Source organism: Lagopus muta, chromosome 16 (assembly GCF_023343835.1).
Source record: "Lagopus muta isolate bLagMut1 chromosome 16, bLagMut1 primary, whole genome shotgun sequence".
Lineage (NCBI taxonomy): Eukaryota > Metazoa > Chordata > Aves > Galliformes > Phasianidae > Lagopus > Lagopus muta.
The window spans coordinates 2,724,386-2,743,833 of NC_064448.1; the positions used below are offsets into that span (position 1 = coordinate 2,724,386).

The window sequence follows — 19,448 nt, forward strand, 5'->3', positions numbered from 1 at the left end:
ACAGCAGGCCGCTCCCCGCCGGCGGATCGCCCCTCGACGGCCGCCGTCCCTTCCTCTGAGGGAGGAAAGCTGCGGGCGGTGGCGGCCGCGCTGGGGGGTGTGGTCAGGTGACTCCGGCGGCCGCCCAAGATGGCGTCGGGTCCGCGGCGCCTGAGGAGAGAGACGCGTTGGTAGCGGGAGGCGGCGGCGGAGCTCCCAGTGCTCGGCTGTCCGCGTCCCTCGGGCCTCGCGCGTGTGGCGAGGAGGGCTATGAGCGTTCTGGGCCGCGTCTCTGGCGCTCGTTGAAGGTGCAGCCTGCCCGGCCATGGCTCTGAGGGAGCTGAAAGTTTGTCTGCTGGGGGTGAGTGCTCCGCGCGGGACACGGCGGGCGAGCGGGAGAGAGGGAGGCGGCCGTCCACCCTGCGCCCTTCGCTGCGGAGATCGCCGGGCTCGGCCTTCCGGCGGCTCCGACAACCGGGCCTGCCCTGCTGAGCGCTGGGCCGCGGCCCCGCCGGAGTCGGGGCTGATCCCGGTCCCGACTGTCCAGCCCCGGCAGCGGAGGGCGGGGAGCCGTGCTGAGGGACGGGGCTCCTGACGGGATGATGCCGTCGCTGTGTTCCAGCGTTATCGCTTGAAAAGGAGCGGACGGGAGGCCCGGGCAGCCGGTGGACGCTTTCACGCTTCCCAAGCACGCTGCCTCGGGCTTGGAGGTCGCAAATATCTAAAATCAAACTTGAAAGAGAGGGAGGGAAGCAGAACTATATTTGTTTAACGGTATTTGGCTTCTGAAAGTGCATTAAGCACTAGCAATGGGGAAGGAGGAGACTTGGAGCAAAGTGACGTCGAAGTTTCAAAATCTCTGGAAGAAGCCAAGTGCTGCCGGGCTGCGGAGCTGCTGTGGGAAGCAGGGCAGTGCCCTGAGCCTCGGTCCTGTGCTGGCAGCATTGCAGGCAGTGCTCTCAGGACTCCCAGATGGCCCCTGTGCCCTTCAGAGAGAAAGCTGTATGTTTCTGTGCTTCTGGGGCGATGCAGAGTTCCTGTCTGCTCTGTGTTCCCCCTGTCCTGTGTTTCCTCATCTTAGAAGAGAAGCAGCTAAGAAAAATGATTCCCGAACTCTAAGAGCCAGGAGCTGTGTCTCCTTTTCTCTTTAAATATTTGCGTTGCTCTTGAGATTGCAAATATTATGAAGTCCAAAACCAAGGTCATACACCGTCACCGATAGGAGGGCAATTTAAGAACATGTATGAGTAGAACTTCATTTTCAGTGAAGTGTCTTTGTTTGTTTCCTTAATGCTTTGTTGATTCTGGACATGCAAAGCAAAATGCTTGTTGTTACCTGCCTGGATAAATGACCATTCGGGATGCCCAGCTGCTATTGGGAATGGTTTTGTGCATCATTTCACTCCTAGATATGCCTACTATTACTTTTTTCTTCTTTTTTTTCTTTTTTTTTTTTTTTTAACAATCAAGTTGGTGGTACAAACACAAATGTTATGTGAAATTTTTATGTCGTATTTTCTCTTCTTCCGTTTTCAACCCTGTAAAGTTGTATTTGAAACGTGTCTCAGGTGTGCGTCATACAAGACATCTCAGGCCTTTCATTAAGCAGGGTGGGACGGCATTAGTCAGAAGTTGAAATGTGTGTGTCACATTTGTATAATTTCACATGCTTGATTGGTTTACAAAGGTGGAGTACTAAATTCAGTTTCTGTATATGCTGCTAAATGTGTTAGAAGGTCTTTCTGTGCTCTAATTCATACACGGTTTGTATACACCTGGGGTAAGGTTGAGTGACTGATAAATAAGGAATACAGATTTTTATACTCCTTGATAACAGTTTTATTTAAGAAGTTGTAACTTACAAGAAATGTTTCATTTTTCTAGTTAACAAAGAAAATAATACTTTCAATACTGCAAAGAAGAGAAAATGAAATATTTGTGAACCTCTAACTTCACTGAGATTCTCTGCAGGAATGTGTTATTCCTACAAAATATTGTAAGATGGGAGGACAAAAAGAATTATTTACAGCAAGTTTTATCTCTTTCATGTTTCTGTTCTTTTTTAGGACACTGGTGTGGGCAAATCAAGTATCGTGTGGAGATTTGTGGAAGATAGCTTTGATCCCAACATCAACCCAACAATAGGGTATGAAACTAAATGAAATTTTCATTTGTAAGATCTGGGCCCACGTTGTGTTGCTAGTGTCAGCTAATAAAATCGTGTTAGGAGTATTTTACTTTAGGTGCTTCTGCTAGATGAACATGTGTTTCTCAAATGCTATTCTTAAATTTCGAAGTCTGATTATAATGCAACTGTGACCTTCTTTTTTTGAATCAATTACAATATCAAGTCTCCAAGGCTTTTGCGGATATTAATATATTAAATCAGGCTATAGTTCTTCTCATTAATTCAGTCTGATGTTATACATTGATATGCTATACCTATTCTCTTAAGTAACTGAAGAAATTGCTAGTGCAGCTGCTATCACAGCTAAGGGTTTTTTTACAGGTAAGCCTCAGAGGAGCAATGATGCCTAGCTCAGATCTTCAAATAGATAAGAGGGAGGACATCAGGAATTCCTGGTGTGGTTGAAAGTTTTTCTGATGATTTTTTGCCTTTTTTTATTCTCAAAATATCTTATGAGCTGCTTTGCTCAGAAGCAATTCTTTACTTACAGGAGGACATGACTTGATGCTGAGAAGTGTGGGGGGCACTGCATCTTCCTGTCTCAGGTGCCACACAGCCTCCACTACAGCTTTGATCAAAAAGATTCTGCTGATTAAATGTCAGCTACATCTCATCCTGTCCTTCTAAAGAATGTGGTTTCCTTGATCTTTCTCTCTTTTGCTCTCTTCCCTGCTGCTCTCTTCTTCCTGTTTTTTCAGTATAAATACTGGTATCAAACTGCAAGATGTTCTATAGGAATTATGTTTTTATTTCAATTTTCCTGTTAACAAAGGTAGCCCTTAAGATAGATTGCTAGATTGTTTTGTTATGCTTTCAAGGACTGAACATTCTTGGCTCTCAGGCTAGCTACAAGAATATTCTTTTTTTGGAAGACAGTGAAACTGCAGTGGGGATAGTAGCTGTAGTGCTGTTTGCTTAAGCCAAGGGCCAACCTGTTCTAAACGTTTAAGTTTAGTGTGTGCAGAAAGTTAAGACCTACTGCTCACAGTGACATAGCTGCAAGCAAAGCTTCTTGTTGAGACACTACTGGAAGATCAGTATATTTTTTGTATTCTGTGAGGTTTTCTGAGAAATTGGGCACCTGATTTCATTCCAGATACTTTTAGAAACAAAAATAAAAACATTTTGTTATGGTTTAGTCTGCTAAACAGCTGACTAATATGGATGGTATCTATAGAGACCTAAAGTGGTCACTCATGCTTACACACAGATCCTGTTTGTTTGGATGCTGTGGTTTTTTCATTGTTCTTGATTTTTAATTTAAATAATAATAATAAATCTACTTAACTAGTAGGTGTTCAGGTGTGGTAACAGAATCTGCAAAGATGGGGAGCGCTTATTTATTTTTGTGGGATGCTCTGTTCTGTAGTGAGATGTGTGTGACCACACATTTAAGTTGCCTGAGTTAAACCTTGGAGTAACCTAGAGTGGATTTGCATTCTCCTCCATTTATCTCTCAAATTATTCTGAAAAAACAACTGTGCTGGTTTAGGCCCCACATATCTGCAAGACTGTGTAAAGCTGCAGAGCAAAGATCTGTGTGATCTGCATTGCTTTTGTTGTGACAACAGAACTCTTTGCATTCTGGAGAAAGCTTAGGAGAGTGTTTTTCATTGGATCATTAGTTTTATTTTGTTTCTCCTGAAGAGAAGGCCTGGGAATACCTTGTGGTACTTTTGGAAAGTGCTCACCATTGTGGTGATGAGGATACTTTGCAGGATTTTGTTTCCTTTCATTGATTTAGTGACAGCTACAGTATTCCTGTGGTTTTCTGAAGTGACAGGCTGAAAATCTGCGTCTTTTGGTGATCTGGATAAATTAAATGGTCCAAGGACTTGGTGTTTTAGTACTTTGCAGTAATGATACAACTGATCAAAACTTGCCATATGCCAGACGGTGTGAAGTTGAAAAAATGAATTATTGGATCTTGTGCTAGACCATGCTTTTATTTCCTAATTGAGATAAGGGGGTAGAAAGAATAAAGTGAGGACTAGAGAGGAGTTTTAGAGCATCTTGCAAAGCTAAAGGTGAGAACAAAGCAATATTTCCTCCGGGGTATTTGAGTGCATGAGATATGATCTTATGTTTCCTGTCCTAGTTCCACTGTTCTAAGAATATGAGCAATCATACTTCACCATGATTAATTCAAATTTGAGTGTGGGCAGCCTGTAGAAACCCTGTTAGAATTTTGGAACTTCTGTGTTGTCAGTGCTGGGGGCAATTCATGCTGCTGCTGCAGGATCTTGCATCGCTCTCTGTATCCTTACATAGGCGCTCTGAATGAGTGTAGTACAGGTGTTCGTGTAGTTATGGTGTTTGCTGGGAGAAGCAGCCAGGAAATCTGGAGGGATACTGCTGCTTTTCTTAGAATAACTCAAGGTTAACTCTGGTTTGGATGCTCCCAGAGCAGTTTGTCTTACAGTTGCACTCTCCTGCTCATGCTTTCTCACTTGCTTCTGTCACGCTTCTCAGAGAATTTCAGGTGCAGCTGAGCCTCTGTAGTCAGCTACCATTTGGGCATGTTGAATTGTGATGTGAAGTATGGCCATTCAATTCAAGTTGAATGCACTGGCATGGTTTGGTTTGTAGAACCAGAGAAGTTGTCAGTGAGAGTCTAATTCAGGAAGTGATGCTGAATTTCCACCAATCTTTAAGAAACCAAAGTCTTTTGCACTTTACAGCAGATGTTCCTATAATTTTCTTTACCTTTACTCATTGCTAAAATAAATCTAGCTTATTCTACTTAAATAAATTGTAGTTAGATCCTTTCTTGGTAGGGATGCTGCAGTCATATATTTAGCTTCTTAAAATAACAATGAACTTTGGACAATGACATGCTCTTTGGCAAACTATCTGAGCTTAAGGAAATGGGAGAAGGTTACCTCTTAACAGAGGGAAGCATTGTGTAATTGCTCCCCTTTATTTTAAGCAAGCATAATAATTTTGTCCTCCTGTAGCAGTGAGACATGCTGGAAGATACCAATTCTATTCACTACAAAATTGTAATGGGCACTAAAGCTTCATGCCCTGGTAAAATGTAGGACAAGAGAAACTGAAATTTGGAGTCTCAGATACTGAGTTTTAATGTTGTCATGCTGAATGACTCTTGCTTTCTGCTTTGAATTTACACAGTAAATGTACTGTGGGCCCTGCTAGCACCCTACCCTTCTAACCTAGCTGTGCCATCCCACACCTTCTCACGTGCAGGCTTGCTACTAGCCCCCATCCCCTTCAAACCTATCTTAAAGCCCTGTGTGTGGGCTCTTGGTAGCTGTTCCCAGTGGACCTGCTTTCCCCTTTGAGAAAGGTAAAACCCATCCAAGCCCAGTGCCATGTAGACCATTCTATTGTAAAAAAGTCCAAAGTTACAGTGGTGGCACCAGACTCCTTCATCCTTATCTGATTATGGGCTGAGCATACTTTACAGACAGAAAAGCTGCAAAGGTGAAAAAGATGGAGCTTAACAGCAATTCCAAAGTATCTGAGCAATCCCTGCTGGTTTCTCGCCATCTTTGTGGTCATCTTGTTAGAGCAATGGCCAGACTTTTCTGCCTTTGTAAGAATGAGGGAGAAATAGGGAAGTTTAAGAATACAGTTTAAGAAGCTCTAGCAAAGGATGCCTCCAGGTTACTATCTACCATCCTGTCCAAAACTGTCAGTAGCATGTGTTTGGAAATCTGCAATATCTTGAGTGATGAAAATTAAGCATATAAAAGCTGTTTAAGATCATAATATATGATCTCATATGCCTAAAGTAATCATGGCATCTAGAGATCGTTGGCTATTTGCATTCAGTGTGTTGTTTTTCTAATTAAAAAATGGCTACAGGTTACAGACTTAGCAAAGAACTTTCTCTTTTAAAATATCAGATCTTAGAGTTTCCTCTATTGAGATGCACACTGATTCATATTAAACAGATCAAGCAAAACACAGAAGCAGTTCAAAATGTTACTGTAATACACTGGAAGCTGGGGGCAGGGACATTTGAAGAAGAGAATTTTCGTTTGTCTTCTAGATCTGCAAGAGCCTCTGCAGGCTGAGATATAATGACAGACAGGTTATGGGAGCTGTACAGGTTGGAGACAGCGAGTGAGTTACTACTGATGTCTGTCCCCTTAACACCTACAAATGGCAATAAGACTCTCCTGTGCTGTCCTCCCAAGTGTGGAATGATGAAGAATTCGTTTGAATTTTAGTACCGAGATGTTAAAGAAAAAAAAAGCTGATGCCAAGGGTGAGGCTTTGATCTCTTACCCTCCAAAAGGATCCTGTACACGTTCAGATAATCCGTGGTAACAACTCCTCTTTTAAGAAAAGTGTTGTTGAGAAAGCTGACCTTTCTGCCTTTTTTTTTTTGGGTCATCATACATCCTTTATTTTTCCCAAAAGGCTTACAGCCTGCATTCTTGTTTCTTCTGATTTGTTAGTTGAACTTCGTCCTTTGAATAGGACCTTTTGCCTCAGTTTCAATATTTATATATGAAAATTGTAATCAGTTGCATCTAGGGAGGAAAAGCAATTAATTGAAATAGAAACCTGTTTAACAGTTCATGGCAGTCGTGTTCTAAGATGATGTTTTGGCATATTTTCCAGAGCCTCATTTATGACCAAGACTGTACAGTATCAAAATGAGCTGCATAAATTCCTCATTTGGGATACAGCTGGACAGGAACGGGTAAGTAGCATCAATATCTTTCATCCTGTCTGCATATACCATTCTGACTTTGTGATGTTTTTCAACCCTACCCGAGCCCAAACGACAAAGCAGGGGAAAGAAATAATCTTGTAAAGGCTCGGATATTTTCATGCAGTCATTTGACATTCTGGATTCCTGGTGAAACTGACTTGCTGGATTTTTAGTGTAGTAACACACTTGATGTCTAGAAAATCACTCTAGTATATTTGTATTGCTTTCAGAGCTCTGGATTCCAAATGACTACTGATTTCCTCCCAGCAGCATGATATAAAACCAACTTTCATCATCAGGGATGTGTTGTGTGTGTATGCATGTTATCAAAAATGTCCCAGTCTTTCTATTTGCAGCAGTCAGTCAGCACCTACTGTTAATGGCATGCCTGATGTGAACACCAGAGCTCATTCTGAAATGGTAGTGTTTGAATGTGAGTCTTCTAAGCAATGAAATGAAACTTTTAAGAGAGTGGTACTCTTCAAAAAAAAAAAAAAAGAAAAGTCTTACAAATGTGCCTGCAACAACTTGGCAGGAAGCATCCATTACGTATTAGCATTCCATCCTGTTTGGATTCAGCATGCTACAATCTGAGGAAGCTCTCTGTGCATGCCCAGTACGTTCTGTGTCTTTGTTTTTAGACCAAGTGACATCTCTTTAGTTTTCTTCTGTTCAAGTTGTGTGGTGTTACTGTTGTTGGTTTTGTTTGTTTTTTGTTTTAATCAAAAAAGGAAGGATGACTTACCCTGGCTTCTGATCTGAGTTCTGTGGTATCTCTAAGGGCTATTCCACGCCACAGAGAAATTTCTGTGGGGCCCACATACTTCCAAGGAAGCCAGTACTGTCACTGCAGGTCGCAGCTGATCTTTATACATGCCTTGTGCTGAAACCTGCTGCATGGTTTTCTTGCCATGCAGCACATCTGACAGTGCATCTTGGAAAGAATCCCATTTGTGGTGGTCTGGAACAGCAAGAACGTCCAAACCATTCAAGAATTGCAATCTCTAAATGATACTTATAAACACAATTCCTAATCCTGGCTTTTGGGGGAGTGCTTGCTATTTTCTACTTCTAAATCCCATTAGCAGACTAGATAGGGCAGCCCCTCGTTCTACATGGTTTCAGGGAGTGGCAAGCTAGCATTGCTCTGTGCTGGGGATGTGCACTCGTTCACTGGACGTACAGCTACATGCCTGTGCTGTTTTTGTTCTCCCATTTCTTCTGCCCTGAGTAAAGTTGGACGAAGGCTATTTAAAGGAGTTAGGATTCTTATATTTGTGCCTAACTGTAGAAATTACATCTTAGTTCTGTCAAAATGCGAATCAGTCAGGATGGCAAGCTGCAGTCTTTGAAAAAACAGCAAAAGGAAAATGCAGTGTTCCTGTTAACATCTGTTTTGTTAATGTATTTTATCTGCTGACTGCTTAAGTGGAAAAATGTATCTAAGTGTTAGCAGGCAGGAAATGAGAGTACTACAAAATCAGTGAGTGAAAGTTGGTTTGTTCCCAAGGTAAATAGTCAAATAATCAAAAAGCCAAGTTGCAACCAGTCCAAGTGGTGGTTTACCAAATATGTTTCCCTTTACATTTTAGTATTTGTGGAGGGGCGGGATTATGCCCCAATGTGAACTGAATGTCTGCCTGTGTTTCCCTTTCCCATTATTAAATATTTTTCTATTCTGATCTTTGTGTTCAAAATATTGTTTTCAAAGCAGAATTTGAGAGCCAAATGTAAATGGTCTGGAATTCTCCTTTATACCAAAACTTTCATGATTTATAATATTGCTCTCAGTTGAACTGTACTAAGCAAAAGGAAATTGATGTTTTATAAGAACCATAGGCCTTCATGAAAATCTGTGTTCTATTCATGATTTTTTTCCCTGCTAACAAGATGCACAGAAGACCAGAGTTCATATGGTTACATCAGAACTGCACGTGTAGCTTATTCTGCTTCCATGAGAGTTCTGTTTCTTCGAGTAGTTGTCTGGTTCTTTTTTTAATGAGCAGAATACAACATTGGGTATTTAGGAAGTTGAGGAAAGATATTCAATCATGTACCCCACATTTTTGTGTTTTCTTGCTGTGATGGATTCAGAACATTATGTGAAGGTACAGACCTGGTTTATAGCCTGCAAATTCACAACCAGCTGAATATATCTTACGTAGATTTAATCTTGAATATTGCAATAACATTATTGTAGGCTTTTATTATCCAAAATGTTCCTTAAATGTCTGTTTGCAGTGGATCACACAGCTTTGTGTTTTTGCCATTTTTAGTTCTAAATGTGCTTCAATTTTCCGAGTTTTGAGGAAAAACTTGAGCAAAATCCCTAAAGCCTGAAGTTAAAAATGCTCTTTTCTTAATCTGGCATTTAATGAGTGGCACGACTTAACCACTTTTCAGCAAGGCTGGAGATTGCCCCGATCCTCCGGACAGCTCAGATCAGCAGATATCAGTACACTAGCTTTCTTGAATTACTTTTTCCAAAAGCACTGGCAAGAACAAAAATAGTCCAATTTTGATTTGTTCCACTCAAAGTTGAGTGTATATCCTGTGGGTTGGTCTGTTTATAACTGGCCTACTAAAGGAGAGATTTTCGTTCAGTCAAAATCAAGTTGGGCTGCTTGCGTTTTATGGTAGGTGTGCTGCTGATCCCCAAGCTATTGATTGGTTGGCCTTCATATAATAGTGCTTTTATGGAAGCTTACATGTTCTGTTGTGCTGGTTCTCTGCAAAGAAAAGCTTTGTGCTAATGTTAAATTTTAAAATAATTTTCTCTCATTTTAATATTAAGAAGCAAAATTCAGGAGATCAGTGAAAAATCAGATTCATAATATATTATTTTTTTTCTAGTTTCGTGCTTTAGCCCCAATGTACTACAGAGGGTCAGCAGCTGCCATTATAGTTTATGACATCACGAAAGAGGTAAGAAATTCAATAAATTCCATTGTTTTTTTACTCAGCATTACCAATTCTTCTTTTCATGTTATGAAGCAGTTCTGGCTCCTAATTAATTCTGTTTTTTTCCTGCCACATCAGGAAACTTTCTCAACATTAAAGAACTGGGTTAAAGAGCTTCGACAACATGGACCTCCAAACATTGTTGTAGCTATTGCAGGAAATAAATGTGATCTTAACGACGTAAGGTAAATAATTGGTGAAATAATTGGTGACAGTTTGGAGCCTTCCTATGAAAGACAAGCTAATAGTGCTGAAGATGCTATTTTTAAGATTTCAAAGCTGGTAAAAGATTTAGAGCAATTTAAGTTTTTTTTTTTATTATTATTATTATTTTTTTTGCACTGCCATTTTAGTTTCACAAGGAGGCTGAGCTATTCCCACTGCCAGAAAACTTGGTTAGTTTGCCTTTGTTTTTCTTGCCCACATCCTTCTCTTTGTTGGTGTGAGTACATGTGTGATTTAGCAGTAAATCAGGCTGTAAAATTGATCTACATTAAAACTAACCAATTTTAAAAAGGAAAACTTATCCATGTGTATTTATCTCACTCACAACATGATAACTTGCTGGCATGGCAGAGGAGGGGCAGCAGGGTTACGAATGAGAAGTTTACAGGGAGACAGGATTACCTTTCTGGTGGCAGTGCCAAGTTACACAAGCTTAAAACTGCCTATGAAACTACAGTGTAATACAAGCTGTTTACCTCCTTTTATAAGAAGTACTCCTGTCAATCTGTAACACCTCATTTTGTTATGAAAAACATCAAGCCTGTTGGAAAGCATTGTGTAGGTTTTTCTGACTTGCTTGTTCAGGTGCCTTCCCTCACTGCTTAAGCATTAGAGTGGAATTGGCTGTGGTTGAATGGTTGCAGGGAGGGGGAAAAGTTTTTGAGAAACTTTATGAACAGCCAAACTTTCAAGCAGGCATGTATTAAAAACAAAAGAAGCCCTTTATTATTCATATCCTGGTTAAATAACCCAGAATTCAGAACGAAGGTGTGTGCAAACCCCTTGTTTTTAGCTTTCATTGGAAAAGGTACTGCAGCTGCTGTCTCATGAGAGACAGATGGTTTTGTGTTTAAAGAACCACTGCAAAGTTGGTATAGCTTTACAAATTGTTCCTATATTTTAGTTACCTAGCATGCTGTAATAACCTGATAGAAATAGCATGTCCCCTGGAGTCAGTATGGAATAAAATTATTTATGTGTCAATTTAAGGCATGCAGTATGAAGTCTTGCACTTATTTCTTGGTCCTTAGGTGGAGCTGTAAATCATGTAAACATTGCAATTGAAGCTAATGAGTAAGAGTCCTTGTGATGAGTAAGATTGCTCTCCTTACGAGAGGCAATATCTGAGACACTGTCCTGAAGGCAGTGTTTTAGTGTCCTGATGTCCTAAGTCTCTTGTTACTGAAAATAGTTATGTGTTTTAGAAACGTTATGTAAAGACATGGAGAGCATAGTCTTCTCTTTATTTGCTGGGGTTTGGTTTGGGTTTTTTTCTGTTGTTGAAGAAAATACTGCATTAGCAACCTGCCTGCTTGAGGGTGTAAAATACTTATTTTCACTTCTTGGCTCTGTGGTTGGTTACAGTCTCAGTAAGTGCCTGCTCCCAGCTATGTCTTCATTGCTTCACGTAAACTAAACGCTATGCTAATGATCTGTGCAGCACTGAGAGATGCCTGGTTTTCTAAGCAGCTGTGGGAAATCACTGGATTAGGGGAGTGAACATGAGGGTCTTTTCAATGCATCTAAAATTTGTATGTGTGGGGAAAAAATAAACTACTCCCAGTGATTGATTGCAGACCTACACTTAGAGTAGTCAAGAATGAAACTCCATTGTCATGTCAGATGGACTTGTTAGTTTGTGCTTTAGGGATGCTCCTGCCCCTAAACAAGGAGACAGCACAGTGAAAAATGGATATCAATTTCAGGATGAGGGATCAGGGTGATGCAAAACAGGTACAAAAATACTCATTAAACATGACACTTAAAAGCTTAATCAGTCTCTGAAAGTTCCGAATTAAGTATTTTTCTACATGCAGTTCTTTCTTTGCTTCTTTTCAGGGAAGTCATGGAAAAAGATGCTAAAGACTATGCAGATTCCATTCATGCAATATTTGTAGAGACAAGTGCGAAAAATGCAATAAACATTAATGAACTCTTTATAGAAATTAGTAAGTATTTGAACAGGTAATGTGTTCTTCTGCAAGCAGCTCAAGTAGAAATTTGTTACTGTTTGTTTTTTGTGTTATTTAGGCAAGAATATCCTGATTTAAGTGTGACATCCAGATATGAATACTAACTGCAAAATAAGCTGCATATATTTTTCATCGTCTAATGGCTTCTGAAGGTTCCATCTAGGGACTTTAGGTGTACTTTTGTGCTGCTGGATAAATAGCAGTCAGTGTCATCTTACTATGTCTGTAATTGAATGATGCAGTTAATACTTCCAAGGTTATGGAAGGGACAGTAAATGGTGTGGCGAATATCCAGACTTCATACAGCTCATGAAATGAATTGAATTCTCACTCTCAGTGCTTGTACTTAGTCCCAGGTAGTGCATTTTCAAAAACATAAGAACTGAAAATAATAGATTACTGCCTAAGAAAGAGCACCTAGTGTGTGTATTTTCCAGCAGTATTTTTGTGATACCTCACTTTTCAATTAAATGGCAAATCTTCTCTGTCTCATTCATGGCAGAGGATGATGGCAAACACTTTTTTCCATGTATGAATGAAAAACAGTATTCCTAAGTGAATAAAGTATTATTTGTAGGATATGTTTCAGGCAGCAGCACCAGTATACAGATATCCTGTTTCTCAAATGAAAAGACATTTCTTGTTCTTGTAAGCAGTTCAGTATATTGAAGCTGATGTCAAAAGTATGTCCTGTATATAAGCTTCCTGGTTTACTGACTTTAATAGTTGTTCTCTAAACTAAAAATTTCTGTTGAGTAAGCTATGGAATAATTTCTTAAATCCCTCTCAAGAAGAATGCTCAACCAGGAATGGTCAGCTTCAAACGCTTACTGGGTGACTGAAGCAGCTATTCTTAGAAGCATGTTGGTGTTAAGCCTGATGCAGGTGGTCTGCTGGGGAAGGGCAGATCAAGAGCAGAGAGCTTCCAGAAGGTATTGCATCCTGCAGAGTATATTCTCTGGATGCTCCTATGCTGTAGGACTCTGAGACAAGGTTAGCCTGAAGTGTGAAGTTAGCTTAGGCTGCTTCACTTTTATTTGTGGATCCATACTTCTAACACAGTGCAGACTGTTAACTGCCATTCTTATGTTATGCACTAATGACGTTATGACCTGACATACAATGAATGAAAAGAGTGAGTTTCAAATATGTTTGCCATAAATGTCTTTTTCTGCCTCCTTGTAGGTCGTAGAATCCCATCAACTGACACCAACCCCCCATCTAGTGGTAAGGGCTTCAAACTTAGAAGACAGCCGTCGGTGACAAAGCGCAGCTGCTGTTGACTGGTCCATTTGAAAATCAGACTTGTTTATACAGTAGGTGGTCTTGGAAGTTAATAGTTCATGTTGGATTTATATTATCAGTCTTAGATCTCTATCTGCTGGTGTTCATACGCCCATGGTCCAGTAAAAATGGACCAGTTCATCTGACATCTGTATGCTCGCAGAAAAGACTGCCATGGTATGTCAGCCTGTTTACTTACAAAAAGTTGTAGTATCTCTTGCATTCAAAGGGAATCCATCATCACTTCTTTGGCCTTTCTTAAAAGGAAGCTGACTATGAATGGTTGAACTGAAATGTTTAGTAGTTTTGTAATTGAGATTGTGTTTTTGTAAAAAGGAAAACGAGCACTTTTGTGGGACTTGGGGGTGGGTGGCAGGAGTCTGGATTTTGAAGTTTAGTGAGATGTCGCTTCTTCTTTTCTTCAGTGAGCCTTATTTGAAATGTAAGTGTAGCTAATCCAAAGTACAGTGGGACAGTTGTGTTTGAGGTGGCTACAGAATAAGCAAATGAAGGCAGGTAACAGTCAGATCAGTCCGTCCACTCCCCAGGACCCATTTGCACTTTTTATTTAAAGATAAGCAGCGGGGGTGGGGACACATGCAACAGACCTTAAACCACGGACAATCTTTTTTTCTGTGCTGACTTAATCATTTTGAGGCAAACTGATATGCTCATAGGCATCTTCTTCTTGTTACAAGTTTTTGACGTTAAGCTGTTGGTCAAAGAAAGCCTAGGTGTAGTTCTGACTAAATGAAGTGATTACTGACTAAAAGCAGATGCTGTAAACAGATGCTTCCAATAGTTCTGATAAGACTTAAAAGATATGGGGGAAGCCTTTAACTGCTTAGCATGTGTAAAGTGTTCATATTATATTTATGAGACCAGTGTTTAAAATATTATAAATTATGTAAAAACAGTCTTTAAAAAATTGCAGTCTTATTTGCTCCTTCCATTCCACACCTACACATGCACTCCTGGGGTTCTCCATCAGGTTTTTTTCTCCACCATCTTTTAGATATCATTGCTGTAATTTCTTCCAGAGACAGGCTGAAATTAGTTCTCTTTAAATCACGTTTGAAAGGTCCAATAGAGGCTGCTGTTGGTACAGTGTGAGGTCTGTCTGTTGAACAGGTTTTCATCTTGGTGCACCCAATCATTCTTGCTTTGGGCACAAAAGTACAAATAAAAAGTAACCTTAAGACACGTGGTGATGTAGATCATTACCTCTAAGTTCCTGGGCTTTTTTTACCTGCTAGGATTGGGGTTTTGTTTCTTTTATTGTTTTGGTGGGGCTCTTTTTCTTTCTCTTTCTCTCTCTTTTTTTTTTTTCTTTCAAATTCAATGTTTAGCTTATTGTGTTGGTTTTAGTGTGCTTGCAATTAAACCATAGATTGACCATACCTTTTTGTGCTTTTTTAGTTTTATTTTCACTTTTTTCTTTCCTACTGGCACTATTGAGGTTCTTTAAAAGACTCAAGTAATCAAGTACATGCTAATATGTTGTTAAGCTTTAGTGTGAAAATGAGGTTTGTTCTGTTTGCAGTCTGGCTTTCTGTCATCTGCAGTATTTTCTCTGAAGGAAACACAGAAAAGCAGACTTCATTCCTTTCTTGCAGTTCTGATCTTGAATTACTCCAGTTAGTGGAACCATGGGAAAGGCCGTTGTTTCAGATTGCCCAAATGCTGAAGTGAAACTGCTTTTAAAGACTGTGCCTATGTAAAATGACAGACTGTTGATGTAAGTTGGTTTGAGCCAAGAGAACTGTTTGTTGATCAGTTGGCTTTAGCTGAAAGCTGACGTGCAGTCCTCTCTGGATGAGACACACACGTTCAGTGTCTCATTTTCGTTGGAGGAAAATGGTTTCTTCTGTATTAGTTTAAGGCCATCTGCTTCCATTTTGTACTAGGCGTGCTGAAATTAATTATATTTTGTCCCACCATAACTTCTCTATTTGGGGGCAGATTAGCCTTTGAGTGTTTGAAGTACTGATGATCAACCATTTCAGCTAACTTATTAATAATTTTGTGAAGGAGTTGTTGAAATAGCGGAATAAAACTGAAGTCCTGAGGTTTGCCTTCCTCTTTAATGAATGGCACTCATCACAGAGACTAGATTTTAAAATGCTATAAAAGGGAAGTGATTGCTGCACAAAGTGTTTTGAAGGGGCAGACATCAGGTTTGTAAAAAGCTAATGAGCTGTGTGTCATAGCGTTGATCCGGAGCATTTTTTTAACTGACAGAACATTACTATTTCTGCTTCTAAACAGTACCAACTCTCTGCTCAGAAAGGATAGATCTGTACAAAAACATCATTTGATAAATAGTTTATTATTTAGTTTTGGAGCTACTTCAATGTGCTGCCTAAGTTTTGAAGAGGGGTCTTCATCGTTCCCCATGAATTCTCAGTCTCTTAAATGACCTGTGATGCTCTTGATCCGTGCTGAGTAGTTTCGTAGTGTATTTTATATATGTGTTTAAAGCTGGCATGCTAAGTGCCTAGGTAGGTGAAATGTGGAAGCTTGTGCTTAACAAAACACAGAGGCATTTAGTAGCCAAACTACTGAAACTTGTAATAGGTGCTTTAAAAAGTTCTAGGAGAATTCTAACAACTTTTGCTGTTGACAGGGAGGTAAAGACTTTTTATATTGTTAGATACATGTTGAAGCAAAACAAATCATTGCACTTTAAATCCCTCCTGACTTCAGTGAGACCTTTTCTGGAAGTGCCACAGTATCAGGCAGATAACAGCTTAGAAGGGGTGCTCAGCTTAAACTCATTTTTAATGTGTTGGTGTATGTAATACAATTTAATGTTACCAGCCTGCTCAAGAAAAAAAATAAATCTATGTGCTTGGAAAGAGAGTAAGTATCAGGCATAGACAACATGAGTTCACAAAGGGAAAGCCTTGCCTTGGTGCTTTGATCTCCTTCAGTGATAGACCACTTGCTTGGTCTGTGAGGGAAAGGCAGTAGATGTCCTTCTGGATCACAGTAAGACCTTTGATGCTTTCCCTCACATCATCCTTATGGACAAACTGTCCAACTGAGTTGATAAACTGGCTTGATGGTAGAACTGAAAGGTTTGTAGATGGATCTGTGTCTGGTCGGTGGCCAGTCTCTAGCAATTCCCAGTGTTCACTTCTAGAGCCAGCTCTGTTCAACCATTTAATCAACAACCTGGGTGCAGGAGTGGAATGCAATCTCAGCACATTTGCTGACGACAGTAAACTGGGAGGTGATCATGCCTGGAGGACAGGAGACCTTGCAGAGAGATTAGATAGATGGGAGCATTGGGTGATTGGCAGTGGCATGAATTTCAGCAGCAGTAGAACGCTGGGTGTTGCACTTGGGGCAGAGCAGTGCCATATGCAGGTACAGACTGGGAGACAAGAAGCTGGAAAGAGCAGCAGAAAGGGACCTGGGAGTGCTGGTGACAGCAGGCTTACAATGAGCCAGCAGTGTGTCCTGGCAGCCAAGAGAGCAAACTGTGTTATGGAATGCACACAGCATAGCTGGCTGGTCAAGAGGTACATCTCCTGCCATATTTAGAGCTGGTGTAGCCTCACCTTGGATATTGTGTGCAGCTCTGGGCTCTGCAAGTTCTTACCAATACATCAAAATTGGCTCAGGAATCCTTTACTGGCATTGGAGGACTACAGACAACACTGAGAGGGGATCTTATCAACCCTTATAAATATCTTCAGGGCAGATGAAGTGGCTCTTTTCAGTGGAGCCCAGCAACAGGACGTGGGGCAGCGGGCAAAATGGGAACACAGGAAGTTCCATATGGAATTGAGAGAATGTTTAATTTGAGGGTGAGGGAACACTGGAACAGCTGCCCAGAGAATCTCTGGAGATATTCAAAACCTGCCTGAATGTTTTTCTGTGCTTTAAATCTTGGTTAGCCCTGAAGTGTTCAGTTCAACTCAGTGATTTTCATAGGTCTTTTCCTGAACTATTCTATGTTCACATCACGTCTCTGTTAATAGATCACATCCCTGCTAATGTTAGGCAAAATAAGAATCTGTTGTCAATCAGTAATCTAATATTTCTTAGCAGTGTTTTAGAACAGAAGAACATCAGCTGACCTTTTTAGAGTTCTATGACTCCAGCACGACGAAAGAAAGAAGCTTCAAACTCTATCTTTGTTTCTTATGCAAGTGTTCAAGTGCCAAAACACATTTCTCAGTAACTGTTAGGCCTTCTGATGTCAACACTTATTTTTAAAAAATCCCTTTTGATCTTCTGGTAGTCTTGAAGATTTGCATGCGAACTCTTTTTTATCAGTTAGGATCAAAAATGTTTGACCTGCAAAAATGGAGTAAGCGTTACCAGACAGTCCATGAAGTCACTGATCGTTAGGTTTTTTGAGGGACGTGAGACTATCCTGAGCATATTGATGGGCTTTGTCTCTGACTTCTTAAAGTCATCCTTTCCTTCTTTCCTTCTCACAGTTTTCCCCTCAATTCTTAGGTGTACATGCTGTAAACAGCTATTTCAAAATCCTTACAGGAGTTCTAGTAGCTCAGAGTTATTTGATGCCTCCTATTTTGCATGGAAAATCAAGGCACTAAGATGAGTTTGGCCCCCTAAAAATTGGTACAGCATTTATTGAAACTGTCCTTGTTCTAAAACAAATTTCCTAGAAGAAATGGTTCTGCTCTTCCCGTTGCATCATCCTGTGAGTTAGGAGCTTTAAGTTTTTGCTGAAACACTAACTGCTTTATTCAAGAAAATTGGGTTTTTCTTTCATTCCTGTCAATGTTTTTAAATACAAGTTACTGAACAAACCAACTGCTATTCCTGTTCTAATGCTGAAGGATACAGACAAGCTTTTGTGCTGTTCTTTTCATTTGTATGGACAGAAGACACCATCCAGTTGTTGCACTTTGGTTTGAGATGCAGCAAACCTTTGATAAATTCACTGCTGCTTTCTTGCTTCATTTTGTCACAGTGTGAATTTCCTGTTATTAAATCCATTATGTTTTCTTCACTATTTATTCTTTGTGTCCTTCTGGGATTTGGCCAAGAAAAGTTGACAAGTGTCTTTTTCTCCTCGAGTTCGAGAAATATCTGTCATAGCAGCAAATATTTGTGAACAAAATGGTCATCTTTAGAGCAGCTTTATGAAATCGTTGAGAAATCATAGCAGCTGAGACATGTAGCACTGCTTCACTATACTAGATGAGAGGGCAAGAAGCACTGTCGTCTAGAGGAAGTAAATTATTGTAAAGCCTAACAGCATCATGTGAAGTACAGAAACGATTAACTTCTTCTGTACTTGGTATTTCTGAATACAGTGCATCCAGCACTGAAACTGTGGCACAGTGAATTGACATAAGACTCAGAAATGGAGGATATTTAGCTGTAAGACACTTGAGACTTCTTGGCAATCTTCCCCTTTGCACCCTCTCATCCCCCAATATGATGAAGAAAAAAGGGAATCATTCTGGAAGTGTCTAAACAAAAACTTTACATTTGCATTTGTGTATTTGGGGCACAAGAATCACCTGATGTGCATTTAGCTCTTGCGGTGTAATAAATGCATGCCTGTAAAATTAAGCGTGAAGGTTAACTTTGGAATCAGCAGTTCTTATCCCTCTTAAGAACCATCTGCCTTTTCCTTATGGTATTGAGTTAACCTGGTAAAAAGATGGAAGGATCTGTGCCTTCTTATTGTGGTGTCTCTTACTGCAACAAACTAAAGCCGCTCAAAGTTACAGAGCATTTGCAGCACTGTAAACTGCACAAATTTACTACCATTGCTTCACTGCATGAAACGTAGTCAGATCACGAGTGATGAAATCGTACAGTGATGAGTTCCCAAGCTAATGAATGTTCTGAGACTTTTCTAGTCTTCTCTTGGGCTGGTCCCGAGGGCGTGTACAGGTTTGTCTGTATTGTTGGTTTGTAGATGCTAATGAGGAAAACCAGACTTTAGTTTTCTCCTTTTAGTTTGTATTGTTATACTCCCATGTAGTGCATAGAATGAAGATTAAGAAATGTTGGTTTGGCATAATGTAAACGGCATTTTCAGCTTATGCATTCATAATAAACTTTTATAGTGTAATAACATGCTAAATCACTACCAGTCCAATGTATTGTGCAAAAAAAGGTGTAAACATTTTATTAATAAAAAGCCTTGTTTATA

The 19,448-nt window shown here is 40.1% G+C and overlaps 1 protein-coding gene across 2 annotated transcripts; it reads left to right on the top strand.

Annotated features, from left to right (window-relative positions):
* The first annotated feature begins 226 nt into the window (after nt 1-226).
* RAB22A (RAB22A, member RAS oncogene family) lies at nt 227-19,448 on the top strand. Of its 2 annotated transcripts, none has more exons than XM_048963519.1 (7): nt 227-340; nt 2,046-2,125; nt 6,761-6,842; nt 9,708-9,779; nt 9,894-10,000; nt 11,880-12,005; nt 13,199-19,448. In XM_048963519.1, exons 1-7 carry the CDS (start codon nt 305-307, stop codon nt 13,203-13,205), a joined length of 510 nt encoding a protein of 169 aa, XP_048819476.1. In that variant the 5' UTR covers nt 227-304; the 3' UTR covers nt 13,206-19,448. The 2 variants fall into 2 exon arrangements, with proteins under 2 accessions (XP_048819476.1, XP_048819475.1); XM_048963518.1 differs by having other exon boundaries at nt 11,880-11,989.

Coding starts and splice junctions, on each gene's coding strand:
- RAB22A (XM_048963518.1), top strand. CDS start 305: ATGGCTCTGAGGGAGCTGAAAGTTTGTCTGCTGGGG. Junction 341..2,045: donor TGAAAGTTTGTCTGCTGGGG/GTGAGTGCTCCG, acceptor GTTCTTTTTTAG/GACACTGGTGTGGGCAAATC. Junction 9,780..9,893: donor TTTATGACATCACGAAAGAG/GTAAGAAATTCA, acceptor CTGCCACATCAG/GAAACTTTCTCAACATTAAA.